Below are 18,694 nucleotides of genomic sequence, written 5' to 3'. Positions count from 1 at the left end.
TAATGTATTTAGAATGATAAGGATACTTATTCCTTCCAGATGCTGGAAGGAAGAGAACAGATTGATTGCTGAAGTCCAGGAAAGGTTGCTGTAAGAAGAGAGGGTTAAATAAGTATCTACAGAAATTAATTCTACCTTTTGTGAGAAAACAGTTTTTTTATGTAAACGAGGCTGTTAAACTTTAGTTCAGAATTGTGGAAACTTTTCAACACGTCGTTTTTTGGAACTGCTTCCAAGTTTACCAAATTCTGGCAGCGGCAAATGTAGGGTTTATATTTATTTTAACTAACATTTATTTTAAGTTTAAACTATCTTTCCTGTCAAGCCTTACTTTACCCTGGAATTGCCAATGCCAGAGTATGTAAATTTTAGTAGAACACGCAAAGTATTCAAAATAGTCAGCGGAAGTATTCTGGGTTAAATAGAAGGGAAACGAGTTCGAAAGTGTGCTTTCTTGCTTCATGAGCGTGGAGGTGGCTAGTTAGAAATTGCAGAACCACACGTTTTGGCCTGTGTGCTTGCCTCGGTAGATAGTTAAATCTTTCAACGTAATATTCAGAAGTTTGCTGAATTGTCAGCGGTATCTTAGAACGCGGTTAGGTTAGTTACGTTTTAGAGAGCCTCGTAGGTAGTCACTTGTTATTATTTATTTTTAGTTTCTTATTTTTATTTTACCGCCGGGTCGGCGTAGTTTGTGAGCATCAAGAGCACGCATCTGTAATTTCTAAAGTTGAATAAAAAGGGATTTAAACCCTTCTCAAGACTTTGTATACTTTCCAGTTCATAGCAGTCACCACTATTGTTGCATGCAGGTTGGAAGCGTGCAACATTTCAAGGTACTAAGACAATAATGACAGACTTCTGGTAATGAGAAGACACAGTATGCTGCTATTCTTGCACGTTGTGTTGATGGTTCCTTCCTTTGTTGAACTCCCTTATTTGTTATTTTTTAATTGAAAAGTGTTGCCTAAATGTACCATTCCACATGGAATTTATGTTCATGCTCATTCCAAAGGATGGATGTATGGATGAAGACAGAAGGTGTGGTACAGGCATCCAGGTGGACTTCTGAAGAAATCATCTTTATTAGTGTGTTATCAATTTAAGACCCAAATAATAGAGTCTGCAAAATTCCCTGCTATTGAACTAAAGATTATCTTAAAATATAGGCTTCTCAGTTGCAGCCTCTAGATGTTTCAATTATTAAATTATTCAAGGGATTTATGCAGGAAGTTAATTTAGCTGCAGACTTGACATCACAGCAACAGGAAGAATGAAATGGTTGTCAATTTCTACTGTTTGTGAGTAGTTGAAAAAAGGTCCTGGGAGAAATTTAAAAGTGAGATGATCATAAAGTCTTTCGAAAAGTGTGGAATTAGCATTATGCTAGATAAAAATGAAGATGCCATTGTGAAGTACTACTTTATCAGCAGCATCTAGCACATTGCTGATAAAAATGAAAGATGCCATTTATATGAAGACAAATCCAGTGACCGTGTGAATCAAAGTGAAAATAACTGCATCTATTATGTTAGCAACAGTGATGATGAAATGATGAATTTCCTGGATTCCACCATGAATAAATGTTAATACAGTACAAAGTCCGTAATCTGGACTCGTCGAGACTTTGGCGATTCTGGATTAGGGGCATTTCTGGGTTATAGATCATCAATTTAAATCTTGTAAGATGGCATGCAGAAATTATACAATTAAAGATATGAAAACATAATTTATGAAATAAAAAGCAATTATGATCTAAAGGGTATCAAAATTTACAAAAAAAAAAAAAAAAAAAAAAAAAAAAAAGCTTAATATTTATTTGTTTACATTATTAAACATTCATCACTTTGTCATGATCGTCACTTTTAGCATAACGAACCCTTTTTCTGTTAGTCATTGCAAGTGGGGTGTTTGAATCCACAAAATATTCAAAATGTTCCTTTTTCTTTTTGTGTATGTCATATACAGTTGACTTTCCAATGTCATACTCCTCGCATAATTTTGAGACGGATAGGCGTTTATCCATTTTTTTTTGCAGCAATTCCACTTTTTGTTTGATGGACATCGAAACATACTTTTGCTTTGTAGATCCTTTGGCAGCTCCAGAATTCGAAACTCTTTTTGACATAATTGAAAGTTCAAGCTTACTTTTTATAAAATTGCTCTAACAGTCTGCAGAAAATAATAAGCCGGATCCAGTTAGAAGATTAAGGAACAGCGCAATCTGCAACATTAACTGAAATGCCTTAGATAATTTTAGCCTGGCTTATACCGTCCGTTATACATTAAACACACATGTGTAAACGCATTATACGTTTACGCATGCGCATAAAGTTTGTAGCTTTGAGGTCCAGATTATGGACGTCTGGATTAGAGACTTTGTACTGTATATTTTCTGTTTATAAAATGTTATCATTAAAATAGGTGCCTTGATCCGTTTCTGTCTGATCGATATATTAAAAAAAAATTCTAACCTGATAATCTCTTCTTGTTTTGAAAGCCAGGAAAAACAGTAAGTTTTATGTTGTTTAAATTTTCAAAAAATATATGGGATTTTTCGTCTTGCTTTTGTTAATAAACACTTTTTTACCACAAACATTAAATAAATCTACAAATTTTGTATTTTGTTCTGTGTTTTTTCTAATTTCATTTTTATTACTTATAAAGAGGAAAAGAAAACATTTTCATCTCTAGTGCTTGAGACTGTGTATCGAAAATTCTAAAAATATGCTCATTTAAAATTATGTGATATTGCTGTTGAATTTTATGGTTTAAGTAAAAAGAACATGATATTCAATAAATAGTGTTAAAAAAATCCCGTTTGGGTGTAATATAAAATTTGGTCTTTCAGATATTTTTTTTTTTTTTTTTTTTTTTTTGTATGTGTAATTACAATTTAAAACTGGTTGCTAAGAGCTTTCTAAAAGAGGATTTTCTGAGGTAAACTGGCTCGTATACAGGTTACACATGGGGAAAGCCACAATAAAAACCAATGTGGCCAGCCTGTTCGCGGGATTCAAACCTCAGACCGAACTACCTGCGTTCAGTGACTCTACCGCTTGGCCACTGTTGGGCTTATTAGCAGAATTATACTGCATTATTTTTGTATTATGTTATAAAATAACAGTACTATAAGACTGAGGGTTTCTTAAAAAAATAGTATTGTTGTGATCTATTAGTGTTAAAAAATAAATGTTTCTTTGCAAGCGTTTAAAGAAAACACATAAGAATTAACTGTTTATAGAAGGGTTCTCATTGTTTCTATTGTAAAAGATATATTGATTATTATTACAGTTTTCTATATAATGTGTCAAAATGTTAAAACGCTGGTTTCATAAGGACATTTTCAAGTGCAGGAGACCTATAATGATTATATTTATTTCAGTACTTCCATTCTGAAAATAATATTACTATCTTTTAATTATTTTCACAGAATAAAATCTTTTGAGAAGGAAGAATATTTAAAATAAGCAGCTCTTATATATATATAAGAAATTAAAATAACAGCAATGTAATATTAAAAAAAGTATTGCTAATATTTGTATGACAAAAATTGCAGTTATTGAAAATTATTTTCTATCATGTTAATTATAGGATAAATTATTTCAAATAAAACATATTGATGCATGTGTGATAGCTGAATGTCGCAGTAATCAACCATACTGTAATGAATGAATGAATTTTATTTCTTTTCCTGAAAGAAATAATTTTCATGGAAAGAGAAATTAAAAGAAAGGAAGAGACATTAAGAAAGAAATATTTTCTTTCTAATTTATTACTGAAGAAGTATTTTTAAACTATTAGCTGTAAAATAAATTGCGTGAAAACACAGCTTTAATATAAGCATGAAAAATAAAAAACTTAGTTTGCAATTAGATTGCAATGCAAATGAATCATATTATAAATTTAAATGATTAAAATTGTTTATTTCTAAGAAGATTTTAAATAAGCTCAATTCATTTACTGTTTATTTACCGTTGCTTTCACGGTATCCCATATCTCTCTGTATTTCTGAGCAGTAAATTCCTGTATTAAATTTTCCCTTAAAAAAACAGGAATTTTCTTCTCATAACACAGCAACATATTCTGCTGCATTTTGGTCATAATACTATTTTGTGCCATTTTTTCGAAGTGCAGCGTGTGTGCTAGTGAAAGAATGGGAGAATATTCCTAAAACTTCAGCCAGAGCGTGCTATAAATTTTGTCACTCTTCTGCACTGTGATTGGTCTAAAGCTCCTTTGACACCTTGTCCCCTTTCAATAAAGTCAAATTGACCCACCCGCCCAACAACTGAGGATCACAGAATGGCTTTCTCTGATAAGTTGAAGATTGCTGTGCATACCGGTTTTTTCCAGTCAGTATTGTTCGCTCAATTAGTAAACGGACCCAGTGATCATGCATCCTGGTGTGCATTTCAAGTGCTTAACTAGGATAACTACGATCTCAGTAAGATGTTACCTATGTTCTGTGAGGTGAATTATCCTCCACCAGAATATATCGAACAACAGACATCAAATTAAAGCTCTGTATTTCTTTCTCACCTCTTGTGTGTGATTAAATTAAAATACACAGCATAAAATTACCTGTCAACCTGAACATGGTTTAAAAACAAAGCTTTTTTTCCAAAACAATTGCTATAAAGTCAACATTATTAATCTAACCTAGGCAGAGGCTACATGATTTCCTAGATTGCCACAAAATTTCGAACAGACACTTGCCAAGCAGGATTTAACTCTAGTCTGAAGTATTCCAAGCAAAAGCAGTCTTTTCTTCTATCAGCAGGAGAGTGAAAGCAGACCTGAACTCTCACATTCCTATTTGTAAAATTTCTTCTCTGTATGGTCAAACTGTTTGCCACTCAAAAACCTGTTGGAGGCATTCAGAAATCTTTGTCTTAATGAAAAGCGTAAACATTACATTAAGACAAAATTTAAAATTGTATGCCTATTATGACTGTATGTGGGCATTATACATATGTATCCATCCCCCCACCACCACCACCACCAAAAAAAAAAATCAGAAAAGGAAGTATCCAGTTTTGAAATTTGTTATGTGTAAATTGGCAAAAATAGTGGTGCAAAAATGAAAAAATAAGAAGAATTTACATCTCTTATCATCACAGCTCATCTCTTATTACAGCATCATTTTTTCAACATATCTTCTGGTTGATGGCCGAATCTCCCAGTTTTTAATTTTTAGCCTTTACTTTTGAAAGTGTTTTCCAGCAACAAAATTAAATTGTAACCCCCATATTTGTTTCTCAGTTTAAGTTTGATTAAGTGAATTAGTGAAGCTTAAATTGTGCATTTGTATGAGAACAGCCAAAAATATGAATTTGTGGTTCAAGCGCAGTATTGATGTTATTATTTATTATATATGTGGTTTACTAAAATAAATAGTAACTTTTTTAAATGCTATTAAATGAGATTTCCATTTTTTTCTGAGAGTATTATATATTACCTTAAAAAAAAAAAAAATTTTCTTAGAAATTTGTGTAAAATAACATGTATTGGAATTTTTTAATACTGTGATTTTCCAATCTGTATTAAGTTTCATAATGTATCTCTTCATATTATTTGCTTATCATCTAAAAGAACTTCAAAAAGTTGTGTATAATGCTATAGCATTTTCTTACAGTTGCAAGCTATGGAGCACATGGAATGTGATTATATTAAATGGCTTGATATGGCACAGTGTTCACTAGAAGAGCTTAGTGTTAATCTGCAAAGTGCTGAACGAGAATTAGTTCAGTGTAAAAATGAACTTGAAACATTGAAAGCAAATCATTCTGTGTTAGAGAAGAAGTATAGTAAAGCCAAAAAATATATCAAAGAATTCCAAAGGAGGTATGTGAAATTTAGAAAATTGTAATTTATTGTTTTTTAAAACAGTATAAAATAGATAAAGCATTTAATTTATTACTTTTTCTTTTATAGAGAGAAAGAGCTGATTCAGTGGCAAGAATATCACGTTCAGCAGTTACAAGAAAAGGACCAAGAATACAATGCTTTAGTAAAAGTTCTCAAGGATAGGGTTTGTTATATTTATCTACTTCAATTAGTCTTTTACGTCTAGTCACTTAAAAAGCATTCCCTAATTTCATTAAATTCCATCGAAGCTTTTTAAATTCTTGGTTATGCAAATGGATAGTGGTAAATACACTCATGTCCAAATTTATCTTTACATACCAAAAAATAATAATATTCAATGAAACATCCAGTCAATGTAATTCATTTTTGCAGGGAATTTGTGAAACACAAGCCTAATTAGCATTATCCAATCAAAAGTGATCAATGGTGTCTGATATGAAAAGCAAGCCATTTCATTATTTGACTGTGAATCAAGTGCTTTGCACAAAGTGAGTATCTGAGTGAATTGCTGCAATGGAGCATTTGATTTCAATGTATAAGGGCTAAAGATAGTTTTTTGTGACTTTGAAGTATCATTTGGGAAAATCAGTAAGTTAGGAAATATCGGCTATTTAGAAGCAGGCCAGACAATTAATTATGGAAGCAGTGAGATGTGTGAATATTTGAAGACAGCTTTAATGATATGGAAACAATGTCAGAACTCTGTTGTATTGAGGCCTGGGTAAATCCCTAAATGAATAGTAACTGTTTCTCAAGTTTGATATCTGGCAATAATAATAGTTCTGATAACTGCATGTCATAACAGTCTACTTATTCTGCAGTTAAATTCAGCTGCCACTGGAACTGTTTTATCATGGCAAATATACAACAGAAGGCTTAATGAAAGCAAAAGGTATATGTTTATGTCAGAAAGCAAAAGGTATATGTTTCACTGGCTTTACAGCCAAAGAGGGATTGCTTTAGTTGGTACAAAAAGCATCAGAACTGAGTGAACATCAATGATCCCATTTTCTGTTTACTGATGAGTCAAGGTTTAGTTTAACATTTGATTCTAAATGTGTTTATGTCTGGAGGGAATCAAGAACACAGAATCTTCCTTCTAACGTTATGCAACATGACTGTTTCAGTAATGCAGATGTTATGGTATGAGGAACAATAATGATCAATGGGTATATCCCCTACATGTTTCCAACTGCATATCTATGACAGCCAGAGATACAGCTACAAGTTTATTTGTTTTATCTGAAAGGGCTTGGGCAAAAACTTTCAGGAGATAGAGATGTTGCAGAGGAATTTATTGATATTTTTTCTGTGTTGGTGGCAGAAGAAAATCAGCCCAGAACACATTTTTAATATGGGTTAGTTGGCCTTTTTTGGTAATGTTTGCCAAGAAAGACATTTGTGACAAGCAAAGAAAGTGTGAAAGAAGCTACAGAAAGCGTTACTATTTTAGTATGCAGCAATGCAGCTGGAACGTGCAAATGTAAACCAGTGGTAGTGGATAAGAACACCAATCTCAAAGCCCTAAAAGGAGTAAAATCTGTACCCATGGTTTACAGGAATTATAAAAATTCCTGATTCACGAAATTATTTACGGCTGAATGGTTCATGGAATATTTTGTTAAAGAGGCTAGAAAGCATTGTAACAGTGTGAGATTACCATCAAATTGCAAGATTTTAGTATTGTTAGACCACTGCTATGTGCATCCAGATGCAACCATTTTAACATGTGAGAGTGTCATGGCCTCTTTCCCCCCCCCCATCATTGATTCAACCATTGGACCAGAGCAGTATTAAATACCACCACAAATAGGAGTTTCTGGAGGGATTCTTTAAAGAGACTATTCTGTTTCACTTTGTGATTATAAAAAGCAATATTTCATCATCAAAAATTGCATCTGTTTGCTAGCGGAATCATGGAATTCCCTTTCCCAAACAACATTAGTAAATGGGTAGCATAATTTATGGCCATCTCCTCTGTTTATTAAAATATTTAAAATATTTATTTTCTGGTTTTGGGGTCAGTGAAACAAAGGTTAAAGCAAGAGAATTGCTTCTGTATTCAAAAGAAAGAAAAAACGAGAAGGCTTTAAAAGAATAAGGTGCATTTAAATGGATGATGTGTTTAGATTACACATCGTCAACACTGCCATAGCAAATGAGCTGAGGATGAAATTATTGGCTGTTTTGAACTTGACACAGGAAGAAAATGATTCCCACACCGACATAGACAGTGAATTTGATAGGAGTGAGAAAATATCTTTTAATGAAGTTTTGAAACATGTGAAAAATGCCTAAAATTTTTAGAGCAACAGAGCTGTGTCATAAAGCAAGAGAGTTATGACTCATTCTGATATAATTAAAAAGAAAATATCAACTTACTCTGTAGCCTTCTAAAGTTTTAAAACAAAAGTGCTTGAAACATGTAAAAGAAAATGAAATATTTTATGCCTTATTAATGTCCCTTATTATCATATGTCCTTAATGTTTAATATTTCTTTTATTGCATATGTCCTTATTTATTTTGCACTTTTAGTCTAAATATTATGATTTATTTTTTCTGCCCTGAAATCGGAAAAATCCTAAAATTTACACAACTCCAAACAATGCAGATTTCTGGTCTTCTCCCTGTGTAGGATTTACATATAAACTATAGAAGTTATAGCTTAGGGCTCCCACTTTCTTGGGACCCCCCAAAAAATTAAAATATAGTATTAAAATATAATATAACAGACTTACAATGGGCCCTGTATCTCGATTAGCTCAGAGCCTTATCAAGTTTAAATCCGGCTCTATTTTCTACTGTATTACCATTTATACTGTTTCATGTTACAGTTTTATATCATATGCAGTGCTCTTGGACTTGTATTATGATATTATGTATCATTCCACACAGATTTATGAAATTATAATTTACATTTTGTGAGAAATCCACGATTTCATGCATGTAAAGAAATTTTGGACATGAGTATATATTATTAAAAAATGCTGTCCCAGTGTTTTAGATACAGTTTAAAGAATTAACTATACCAAGTATTTTAATAGTGCCCTGTAAAAATAAATAAATACAAATAAAATGTTATATATATATGGGATGAAGAGCTAAAAGAATAGATATTGTGAACATTTTACTAGTACCTTAAATTAGTAAATAAATAAAAAAAATTACTATTTTGCATAGATGAGCACAGAAGATGTTTGCCTTCATGGCTATTTTCAACAGTGCATTTAATCCTCAAGCTGCATAGTTTCACCAACACGTAGATGTTTTGAATAAATAACTAAGTTAGAATTTTTTTTTTTTTTTTTGGCAATTTGTCCTTTAACGGGTCAGGTGCCTTCTCAGAAACTGTTTTATTAATAAAACTTCTATCAACTTCAGAATGAATTTACCCTCAAAAAAATTTTTAATTTGAATGTAATCTCTTGGACAACAGCCGTCTGTTTGCAGCACATTGATGTTCTTTTCTTCCTCACAGACTGGAACTGAATTAATTTGTAGTTTTATATACTTAGTATCATATAATTAAACTGCATTTTTTATTAATTAATTATATAATAAGCTTTTTATTTATTTATTTATATAGCTTTTGATAGATTCATTGCTCCGTAGGAATATATTGGTCAGTATCTATGTTTGATGATCCATGATAAGTAGTTCTGCTTATCTGCATGTATTATTTATTTGCTATGTAAAAATAAAAAGGGAAAGCAGTTTTTTATCAACAAAAAATGTTTCTAATGATGTATATAAATCTATATTTAAACATATTGAGTCAACTGGAAAATTTCATGCTTTTTCAAATCAAAGCATATTTTATTCTAATAATTTTGTTACTGTTGCTAAAGAGTGACCTTGATCGAAGCAGATATTTAAATATGGTCATTTCTGCCCATTTTTTCACATGTGGTGACATAGTTTTTGTTTCTGTTCTGTGTTTAGAATGGAAAATTCGAAAGTTCATTTTCATCATAGTATGCTCTTTTATTTAAAAGAATGTGCTAGTCAGACTGCTTCTAAAATATTTATGGCATGTGTGCAAAGTGCTGTTTTTGATGACGCTGTTTGAAGGCGGTGTAAATTTCAGCTTTGAAAATGTGTCTGCTCTGTGGATGACCTTTGTCTAAAAATAAGGAACTAATAAAAGTAGCTTTCTCTGAAAATCCATATTATGTAGTTCAAGAACTGTCAGGCAGGTTAAATATTCTAAAAAGTACAGTACATGATTATTTGAAGAAATAAGATATGCAAGCCCATATATGTGTACCCCATACTTTAACAGAGCAGAATATACTTGCATGAGCTTTGGCATTTGCTGAAAAGAAAAAAAAAAAAGTTTTATTTTTTCTTTCTTTTTTTTGGGGGGGGGGTCATTACTGGAGAGGAGAAGTGAGTACTTTACAGTGTTACAAGAAAACAGTCAGGGAGTGGGGGGTAACCAAAATGAATCACCTTTAGTAATAATAAGATGGAGACTATATACCATTGCCACCAGATCAGGTAATAAATTCAGAAAAATATGGTTCCCAGAAAACAGTTTTAAAAGCAGAAATTGAAGAAAACACTCAGAACTAATCAACTATTCAGGTTTCATCCATCATTTTAATGCTGCACCCTGAATTTTGATTAATCCCAGGAAAAAACTTAATGGGGGTGTGTGTTTTCTGTCATCCTCCATATTCACCAGACCTTGCCTCCATGGTTTTTCATCTTATTAAGTCACTTCAAAACTGTCTGGATGGCCTAGAGTCCACTTCTTTAGAAACTGTCAAACAGTACTTCAGTAACTCGGAACTTTTCAAGGTGCTGGGAGGACTGCAAAAAGTCAGAACAATATGATGATTATATTTTTGTGCTGCTTCATTTGTATTTATTATAAAATAACTGATATGTACACCACATGACTTTCTTGTATGGAATATTGAATTATATGCATTTTCTCCTGCATATCATTTAAACTTATTTCCTCAAATTTCATTAGAGATATATTTCTCTTTCATTTAATTTAGTTCTCATTTCGCAGCAAGGCAAAAATACATAAAAATTCAAAATATCTTCATTCAAATTGAAAAAGATATAGAAAAACATAAAACACCAAATACAGTTAAAACAATTAAAGAAAACAATTTTTACAATTAAAATTCAGCCAGCAGGCAAGAAGGCAGATTTTTCGGTGCACAAAACTAAAATTTTCCTTTTCGTCCTACTTGGCAAAAAGACACTGAAGGTGCAGAAAGACTTAATTCACTATTCTGCTAAATTTCAAGTGTAAACAAATAGGGCTGCTATGGTAAGAAAAATTAGGCTTAGCCACGCTTAAACAACTTTTAAATTTTTGATAGTTCTACAGCTATTGCATGAAGATTAACTAAAGGCAGAAAAACCTTAAACGGAAAATAAGAAGAACAACATAATTCAATAATTTTTAAAGCAAAAAATGCACAGTTTACAAACATATAAGAATAAAGAAACTGAGCTCACTGAGACAAGTAACAGAGGGGATATATAGATACATATATTTATATACTTTTGGTGCGGCTAATTGCAACCAAAATAGAGGTGCACATCTACATGTTAATAGCAGGCCTGTATACAAACTTTCAACATTCTGAGGCTAATTGTTTTTGAGTTATGCGAGATACATACGTACAGAGGCCATGAAAAAAATCTCTTCGGAATCCACTTTAAATCAGTTTTATTATTTGTTTGTGAAAAAAGAGTCCTTTATTCTGTCCTTACGTACAGATGTTACACAAAAACATAAATTGCATTTGATAACGGTCAAAATGAATATGTACATTGAAATATGATACTTGGAATTTTTCATGATTACGATACTTTCTTTATTTCACACAAGGAAGTGAAAAACTGCAGAACTTCCCTGGTGACCCGATAGAAAGGTTTTGTATAAACTCGCTGTTTCTTTTTTTTTTATAGCCATGATATACGAGTTTCATTCTTTGAGTATATAAAATTTATAAAGTTTGAAACTCATAAATGTAAAATTGAAATTATAAAATGTACTTATGTTTATATTTTAGGCAGTTTTACAATGAGGTTATATTAAGTATTTTACTTGTAGGTCATTTTATTGGAGCAAACTTTAACTGAAACCCAAAAAAGAGCTGGTCTTCCAGTTGGTCTCCCGTACAACACTCCCTTGAAGCAAATAACTCCACAATGCAGAAATCTTATTAGTCCTCCCAAATTTATGAGTAGGTTCCCACTTTAATATTCTCATCAAAATCAAAATTTATCTGTTTAATGAATCTGCTTACAATTTAGTATTAAGTACCAATTAATTTCTAAATGCATGATTTTAGAAGCTTAGTTATGAGATTTTAAAATATGTATGGTCGTAATTTTGTAATCGTAAGTGATTACTGTTTATTATGAAAAGAGGGGGAGAAAAATAAAGTTTTAATTCATTTATTTGCTTTGTAGTGTACAAATATAAAAAAAATTAGCTCCATACTATTTTTTCTGTAAGTTCGGGGAAATTTCATAATTTAAGCATTGATTGTATGTGTTATTTATAGTATGTGTTAGAATGATTCAGGAAGTTTCGATAATTTTTATTTAAAAATATTCTGATTTTACCTAAATAAACACAAGTATTTTAAAAACAAGTAATTTATTAGTATCAGTTCATCATTAATATCAGTGCTCTGGTTAGCTAATAATATATTTATAAAGGCAGATATTTTTAAGAAAAAAATAAAACTAATATTTTTAGAGATATTAAGTAAGTGGGTGTTAGAAATATGTAGTAATGCTTATTAATCTTAATAATTATTAGATACTTACATTTTAGCACTACCATCTTCACACAATCTTGTCGTGTGCATTGGTGACTTATGATATCAAAATAGTATTTATTACCTACATATATTATGTTTTAATTAGGTATTTATCTCTAAAGTCAGCCAATAAACCTATTTATAATTTTGAGGGGGGAGTGCGTGCATGTGTTTGGACAGCGGAAATTTTCATCACTTCTCGACTCAAATCAATTTCAGAAAAACATCCAAAAATTATCTCTTTTTTTTATTATAGAAGTTTAAAGAAAACTACATTTTTTAGATGAATTAATTATATGTGAAAAATCATTCATAATGCCAAATATAAAAAATATATATATATATACAAAGAGAGAGAGAGAGACATTTAAAAATTACAATTAGCCCTACAGTGTTGGTTTAAGACATGTATGTAGTAATAAACATTTTACATAGCTTTACATTTTGTATACATTACACATCTGGAAATTTTAGCTGCAACTTGATATTTCATCTCGGTATGGTCTATTTAAAGCAAGAAATAGTGAAGAAAGCATATTTTTTGGTATTTTTTTTAAAACAAGGGATGAATAAAAATTAAAACATTTAAATTACAAAAATGTAACTTAAAGGCTGTTTTATAAGCTTTTAATATTAAGATTTTTATTAATTTTTAAAACTTTAGTTAGCAAAACCTTCAGCATATACAACACAATGTGTCTGTAAAAAAGCAGATATTTCTTCATTAATTGAATAGCCCCCCCCCCCAAAAAACCCATACATTCTTTTCTTTCACTCAGATTATGCCATATAGAAACAGAAAAAATGAACTAAAGGAATGACACTGACTATTCAAAAACTAAAGCTTTCGAAATTAGATCCCCGTGCCACATACTGAAAAAATCAGACCATGCAAAAAATTTTAATGTACAGGTAGAACTGTCAAGCTGCTAAGAATAAGTTCAAAGTAGTTGTTCCCTTTAGCGATTTCAAAGCAAAATATTGCATATTTTTTTCCATTTCATGCAAATTCGAGTATTGCTTAGTTTAAAATTGTGTGTGAAACAAATATTATCACAGTTGATCAAGAAGAGGGGGGGGGGTAAACCCACTTGGGACTTGCAAACTTGCAACAAGGTGAAACAAACACAAAATGAAAACATTGTTAAAAACAGAAGAATATTATAGATGTGGTTGCTTGTTGCTACTGGTGCTCTTACATGCGTAGTTGCTAAAATTTAGCACACTCTGAAAATTTAGCGAGTTCTACTAAGGTGGTTTCTGTTAATATTAAATAGCACTCTTCATTAAACTAAAATTCTACTAACTTTCTCAAAGGACATAATATACTCAATATTCCATCAATAAATAGATTATTATTTTATTACTTTGCAGCTTTTATGCAAATATTAGGCAATTTATTACATTTTATAATATTTACTTAATTATTTTAATTCAATCTTTGATATATATATATATACATTTCATCACAAACTTAATATATATCTAACTGCTATGAAAAATGATATATTCTGGACTAAGTTGTACAGAAGAAATAAGCAACCAGACAAATTGTGACGCAATAACTGCCAATCTAAGGGTCTGTTCTCTGGCATCTGAGAGGGAAGGCTGTAGGTTATCAATTTAACAGGGCCATGCACTTCCACCAAACAAGTAGAATTGTGTCTCCACTGGTAAACAACTGGTATAATTGAGTCACCGATTTCACGAATAATTAAACATTTAACAACCATAGAAAAAAAAAAAATTTTAAACACTTAACAGTGCCCTCTTAACATTGGATAAGAAATCCATTTGTTTCTTCTGACTTCTCCAGTTTTACTCTGAATGAAGAAGAAAATTAACATTGCTTGCTTTAGATCATGGTTTAAAATTGAAGTTCATTGAAAGTATTCCTGAAAATTCTGAATCTGTTTTAAAGATGAATACTTATGTCTAGCAAACAAAGCACTCAGTGGTGTAGCTAGGATTCCAGTGCCCGGGGACAGCTGAATAATTTGCACCCCTTTCTGTGTGCCAAAAATAGAAAACATTTCATTAACAAATTTTGTAGCATCAATGGGCACCACCTGGATGCTGTGCCTGGGGACAGATATCCACCCTTGCCCCACCCTAACTACACCACAAAAAGCACTAAACATATTATTATTTGTATGTCATATTTGCAAGACAGGATTTTTGATGATGGTTAATATTAAAATTAAAAACACAAAATTCTGCAAAATTGAAAGAGATGCAAGTGGTTTTATCATTTATTCATTTGAGTATTGCTGAAATTTGCAAAGATAACTGAGTTTATGTAGCCCATTAAATTTGAAAATTTTTTAAAAGTATTATAACTTTAAGTGATTTTTAAGTGAATATGTTTGCTTCGATCAATATTGCTATTTTATGCTTCTATAAAATTAGCATTTTATAAAAGCAAGGGTGGTCAACTTCATGTCCACAATGTACCCATGACACAGTTATATTTTTTTAGCCTTCTCCAGTAATGGAGTTTTTTTTTAAGCAATGTCTTTTTTTTTCTTTCAGTTACACTATTGAACTCAAAATGGCTGTTGGCCACTTCTACTTTAAAACTTAACATTGTATTGCAAGTGTTCTGCACAAATTTGTTAGAGTTTAGTGTTCTTTGGCTTAAAAAAAAATTGAGAACCAAGGTTTTAGGTTGAAAATTTTAGGGTTATTTTGCGTTGAATTGAATTTGTAACCATGTATTTTTAATTTAAGTGTTTATCTCTTATATAGAATTTTAGGTCCCTCCATTTTGGGCCCCTTGAATATTTGTCCCTTCAATATTGCTTCCATATTTTATGATAACTGAACTTTCCATGTAAAGTTCTTCTGCTTGATTACATGTGTAACCTGTTATTTGAAGCATGATCATCTTCTGTTGTTTCGTTCTCTGTAAGGATTTGCTGACAAGTTGAGGAATACTCCATGTCTGGCTTATATATCCATTTAGTGAAACATTTAAAAATCCTATCTTGAGAGATTGTGCAAATTGTGCTTCTTGCTATTTTTAACCATCTTGATAAAAGAGCATTAATAAGATCATATATATATCAGTAATTTTTCTTAGAGCATAGACAGTGGTACAGTAGTCGTAGTCCCAGTCCCCTATATACGGATGAATTGAAAGCAATTGATCATGATAGAATGTCTTCCATAACTGAAAATATGATTGGAAGACAACTGCATGATAATTGTTAAATCCAGACATCTGAAGTGACTTTTGTTTATGATGCACTTTCTTCTATATATAGGCTTTTCCAAAGAAAGTAGATTATTCATTCTGACTCATTTAGTGCTCTAAAACCTTTAGAAACATTCTCTGATGCACAGAATATGTTAATTGTTGAAGTTCTAAAGTTGAATAAAAATCATGGATACCAAATTTTTTATTGCTGGATTTCCGAGCTCATAGGAATATAATGTAATGAGCTGGCGGATATCGCAGCCAAAGCTACTGTTGAACAATCCAGTCAACTCATTTCTTTTAGAGACGTGAGCAAGGTCATCAAGCAAAAAGTCTTATATAAATAGCAAGCAATCTGGGATGCACAATTAAATAAGTTGAAAAGTGCGAAACCTAGAGGGGAATTTTGGGAAAGTACTGGAAAGTGGAGTGAAGAAGTCCTGTCAACTCATTGAAGTAAGAATAGAAGGAGGTGCCAACCTTACAGTGCAGTGCCTCCAAGCTTGACACTGTGCTTCCAAGCTTTGGTCTCCAGAGGGGGAGTTTTTTTTACATCAAAAGCATCCTTGATAGCAGTTTTGGTAGTAATTCCACACAAGACAAATCCTTACAAATAAAAAAAACCTTTGCATAAAAGAAACATTGTTGGATGGGTAATAGCAATTTGTATAGTTTAGTGGCTTTTATACAAAAATCACATTTTGGTTATTTTTCGCTTATTAAGAATTTGAAAATAGGGCTATCAATGTAGGTGAAAACATTTGTGTATCCTATCGAAGGACGTCTTATCATGCCATCATATTCTCTTATTGAACCCAGATCATTAAATGTTTCCCACACAAGTGAATGCACAGAATTTAAAGATTTTTACACACAGAAAATAAAAAGTATTTAATATATATGGGTATTTATCCATATCTTTGTAAAAAGCATGGATTTGCTTTTAACAAAATACATAAATATTTATTAAATTATTTATAAATAAATTTGAAAATGAAGAATTTATTTATTCATAAACTCCTGTGAATATTACTGTGAAATCTAGTTGCTAAATATATCTAAATTTATAATGGTTATGAATATCATCTAAATAATAACTTTTAAGTCTAAAAATAAATTGAAATTCTGCTTAAATAGTTTCACAAACTATTTAAGCAAGAATTGCTCCTGCTAGAAAGCAATCTGTTAAAAAATGTTGTAAAGCATAGTCTGTGAGATGCATACTTATAAGGAAGTAATAAAGAATAATTTTTAGAATATGTGTTGTTGAAATTAGGAGTAAAATATATATGTGATAATAAAAGCAAAGGAAATAACGGAGCAGTGTAGATGCATGATTAGATCCATATTGAAGAAGAATTTTGATTGCGTAGTATTTAAAGAACTTGGCAGTCGAGGCAGTTTTAATTCCATTTTTATTTCCAATTGATATTTGTGGCCACAATCACTTGGCTTTCTAGTCGTGCCTTTCCACAGAAGATTTACATTTTTGATATTGTTGGGCTAGAAAGCAAGCCAGCGAAATTACATCTTAGGACAGTAGAGAGCAAAAGCTGAAGTGCGTAGTTATGAAAGATGGAAGTACGTGAAGAGAAAAGTTTTGGTTTACAAGGTCAGTTTCAGTTCTTAATTATTACGTCATCAGAGTTGCGCGGGCCATAGAGTGATCTAGAAATGACGCAATGCAGAGAAGTTATTACGATTTTAGAATAAAGAGGAAGAATTAATGTTTTTAGTTATTCTGATTCATATAATTTTATCTTACATATTCCCCCCTTCAAAAAGAAAAAGGTATAGCGACAGAGAAGCCTTTTGAAAGAGAAAGAGTTAAAGCACTAGCAAATGTAAAAAAAAAAAAAAAAAAAAAAAAAAATCGTAAAATTTTTGTCCTGTAAAGTATAATTTATAAATATCAATTTTTTTAAATAAATTTTTAATTTTTAGAATCCTATTGAATTTTTCAGCATTTCAGTCCAAAAGTCTTTTTGTTTGAGAATTCACATAATCATAATTCTTCAGGGAAGGTTCTTGTTATTACAGAACATCACAAAATAAACTTTTACACAATCTGGGAAGGTTCTTGTTATTACAGAATATCACAAAATAAACTTTTACACAATCATTACTTATAATAAAATGTAATGCACACACATATTTATGATACTTATTTCCATACTGAAAAATTATAATTTAACATCATAAATAATAGGATTAAGATTTTCAGAATTTATGGTTTCACCGTTATCATCTTTCATTTACAATTCCTGATTTTTCCAAACTGGAAACCTTGCAATACTTCTAAACAAACATATCCATCAATAGGGCTGTCCTCTTGAGCTAACCAGTGTGTTCTCTGCACTGGTGGCCCAGGGTGCCTAGCCAGTTACTTGAAAAGGCCTCCGTTCCTTTCATTAAGGTAACTGGCCTATGAGAACTGCACTAATACATCCATAATAAAAAAATATAATAATAAAAAAATTTCCATGCATTCATAAAATGAGAGCCTCCAACATTATCTTGCATGAAGAGCGTAAAAGGAACAACTGTACAGAGGTAATTACAGGCCTCTGTTGAAGGAACCAGTATACCCTCATCATACTATACTTAACACACAATAAGCCATAAATTTTAACATGCATTTACCATAATTTCATATTACGTATCTGTAATAATTTCACTTATTTTTTACACCTACTTCATTTTTAGAATAATTATAAAATTCGTATTCAAAATTCTCAACAAAATTTCAAAAACATAAAAACTTATCTTAATATCCTTCCCTATGAATAATTTAAATAGCTTAAAATTCGTTACTTAATTTGC

General features: G+C 31.2%; 1 protein-coding gene across 3 annotated transcripts in view; it reads left to right on the top strand.

The window, feature by feature from the left end:
- LOC118187104 (uncharacterized) overlaps nucleotides 1–18,694 on the top strand; it is a 149,362-nt gene that overhangs the window by 77,358 nt on the left and 53,310 nt on the right. For all 3 annotated transcript variants that reach the window (XM_035357299.2, XM_035357296.2, XM_035357298.2), the window contains exons 13-15: nucleotides 5,639–5,847; nucleotides 5,938–6,034; nucleotides 11,955–12,087. In XM_035357299.2, the coding sequence (XP_035213190.2) occupies nucleotides 5,639–5,847; nucleotides 5,938–6,034; nucleotides 11,955–12,087 (439 nt within the window). The remainder of the gene's footprint in view (nucleotides 1–5,638; nucleotides 5,848–5,937; nucleotides 6,035–11,954; nucleotides 12,088–18,694) is intronic.

The sequence above is a fragment of the Stegodyphus dumicola genome, chromosome 3 (genome assembly GCF_044657685.1).
Source record: "Stegodyphus dumicola isolate Sdum_Otavi_A_Nest chromosome 3, ASM4465768v1".
Classification (NCBI taxonomy): domain Eukaryota; kingdom Metazoa; phylum Arthropoda; class Arachnida; order Araneae; family Eresidae; genus Stegodyphus; species Stegodyphus dumicola.
This window is presented reverse-complemented; position numbering and strand designations above follow the sequence as displayed.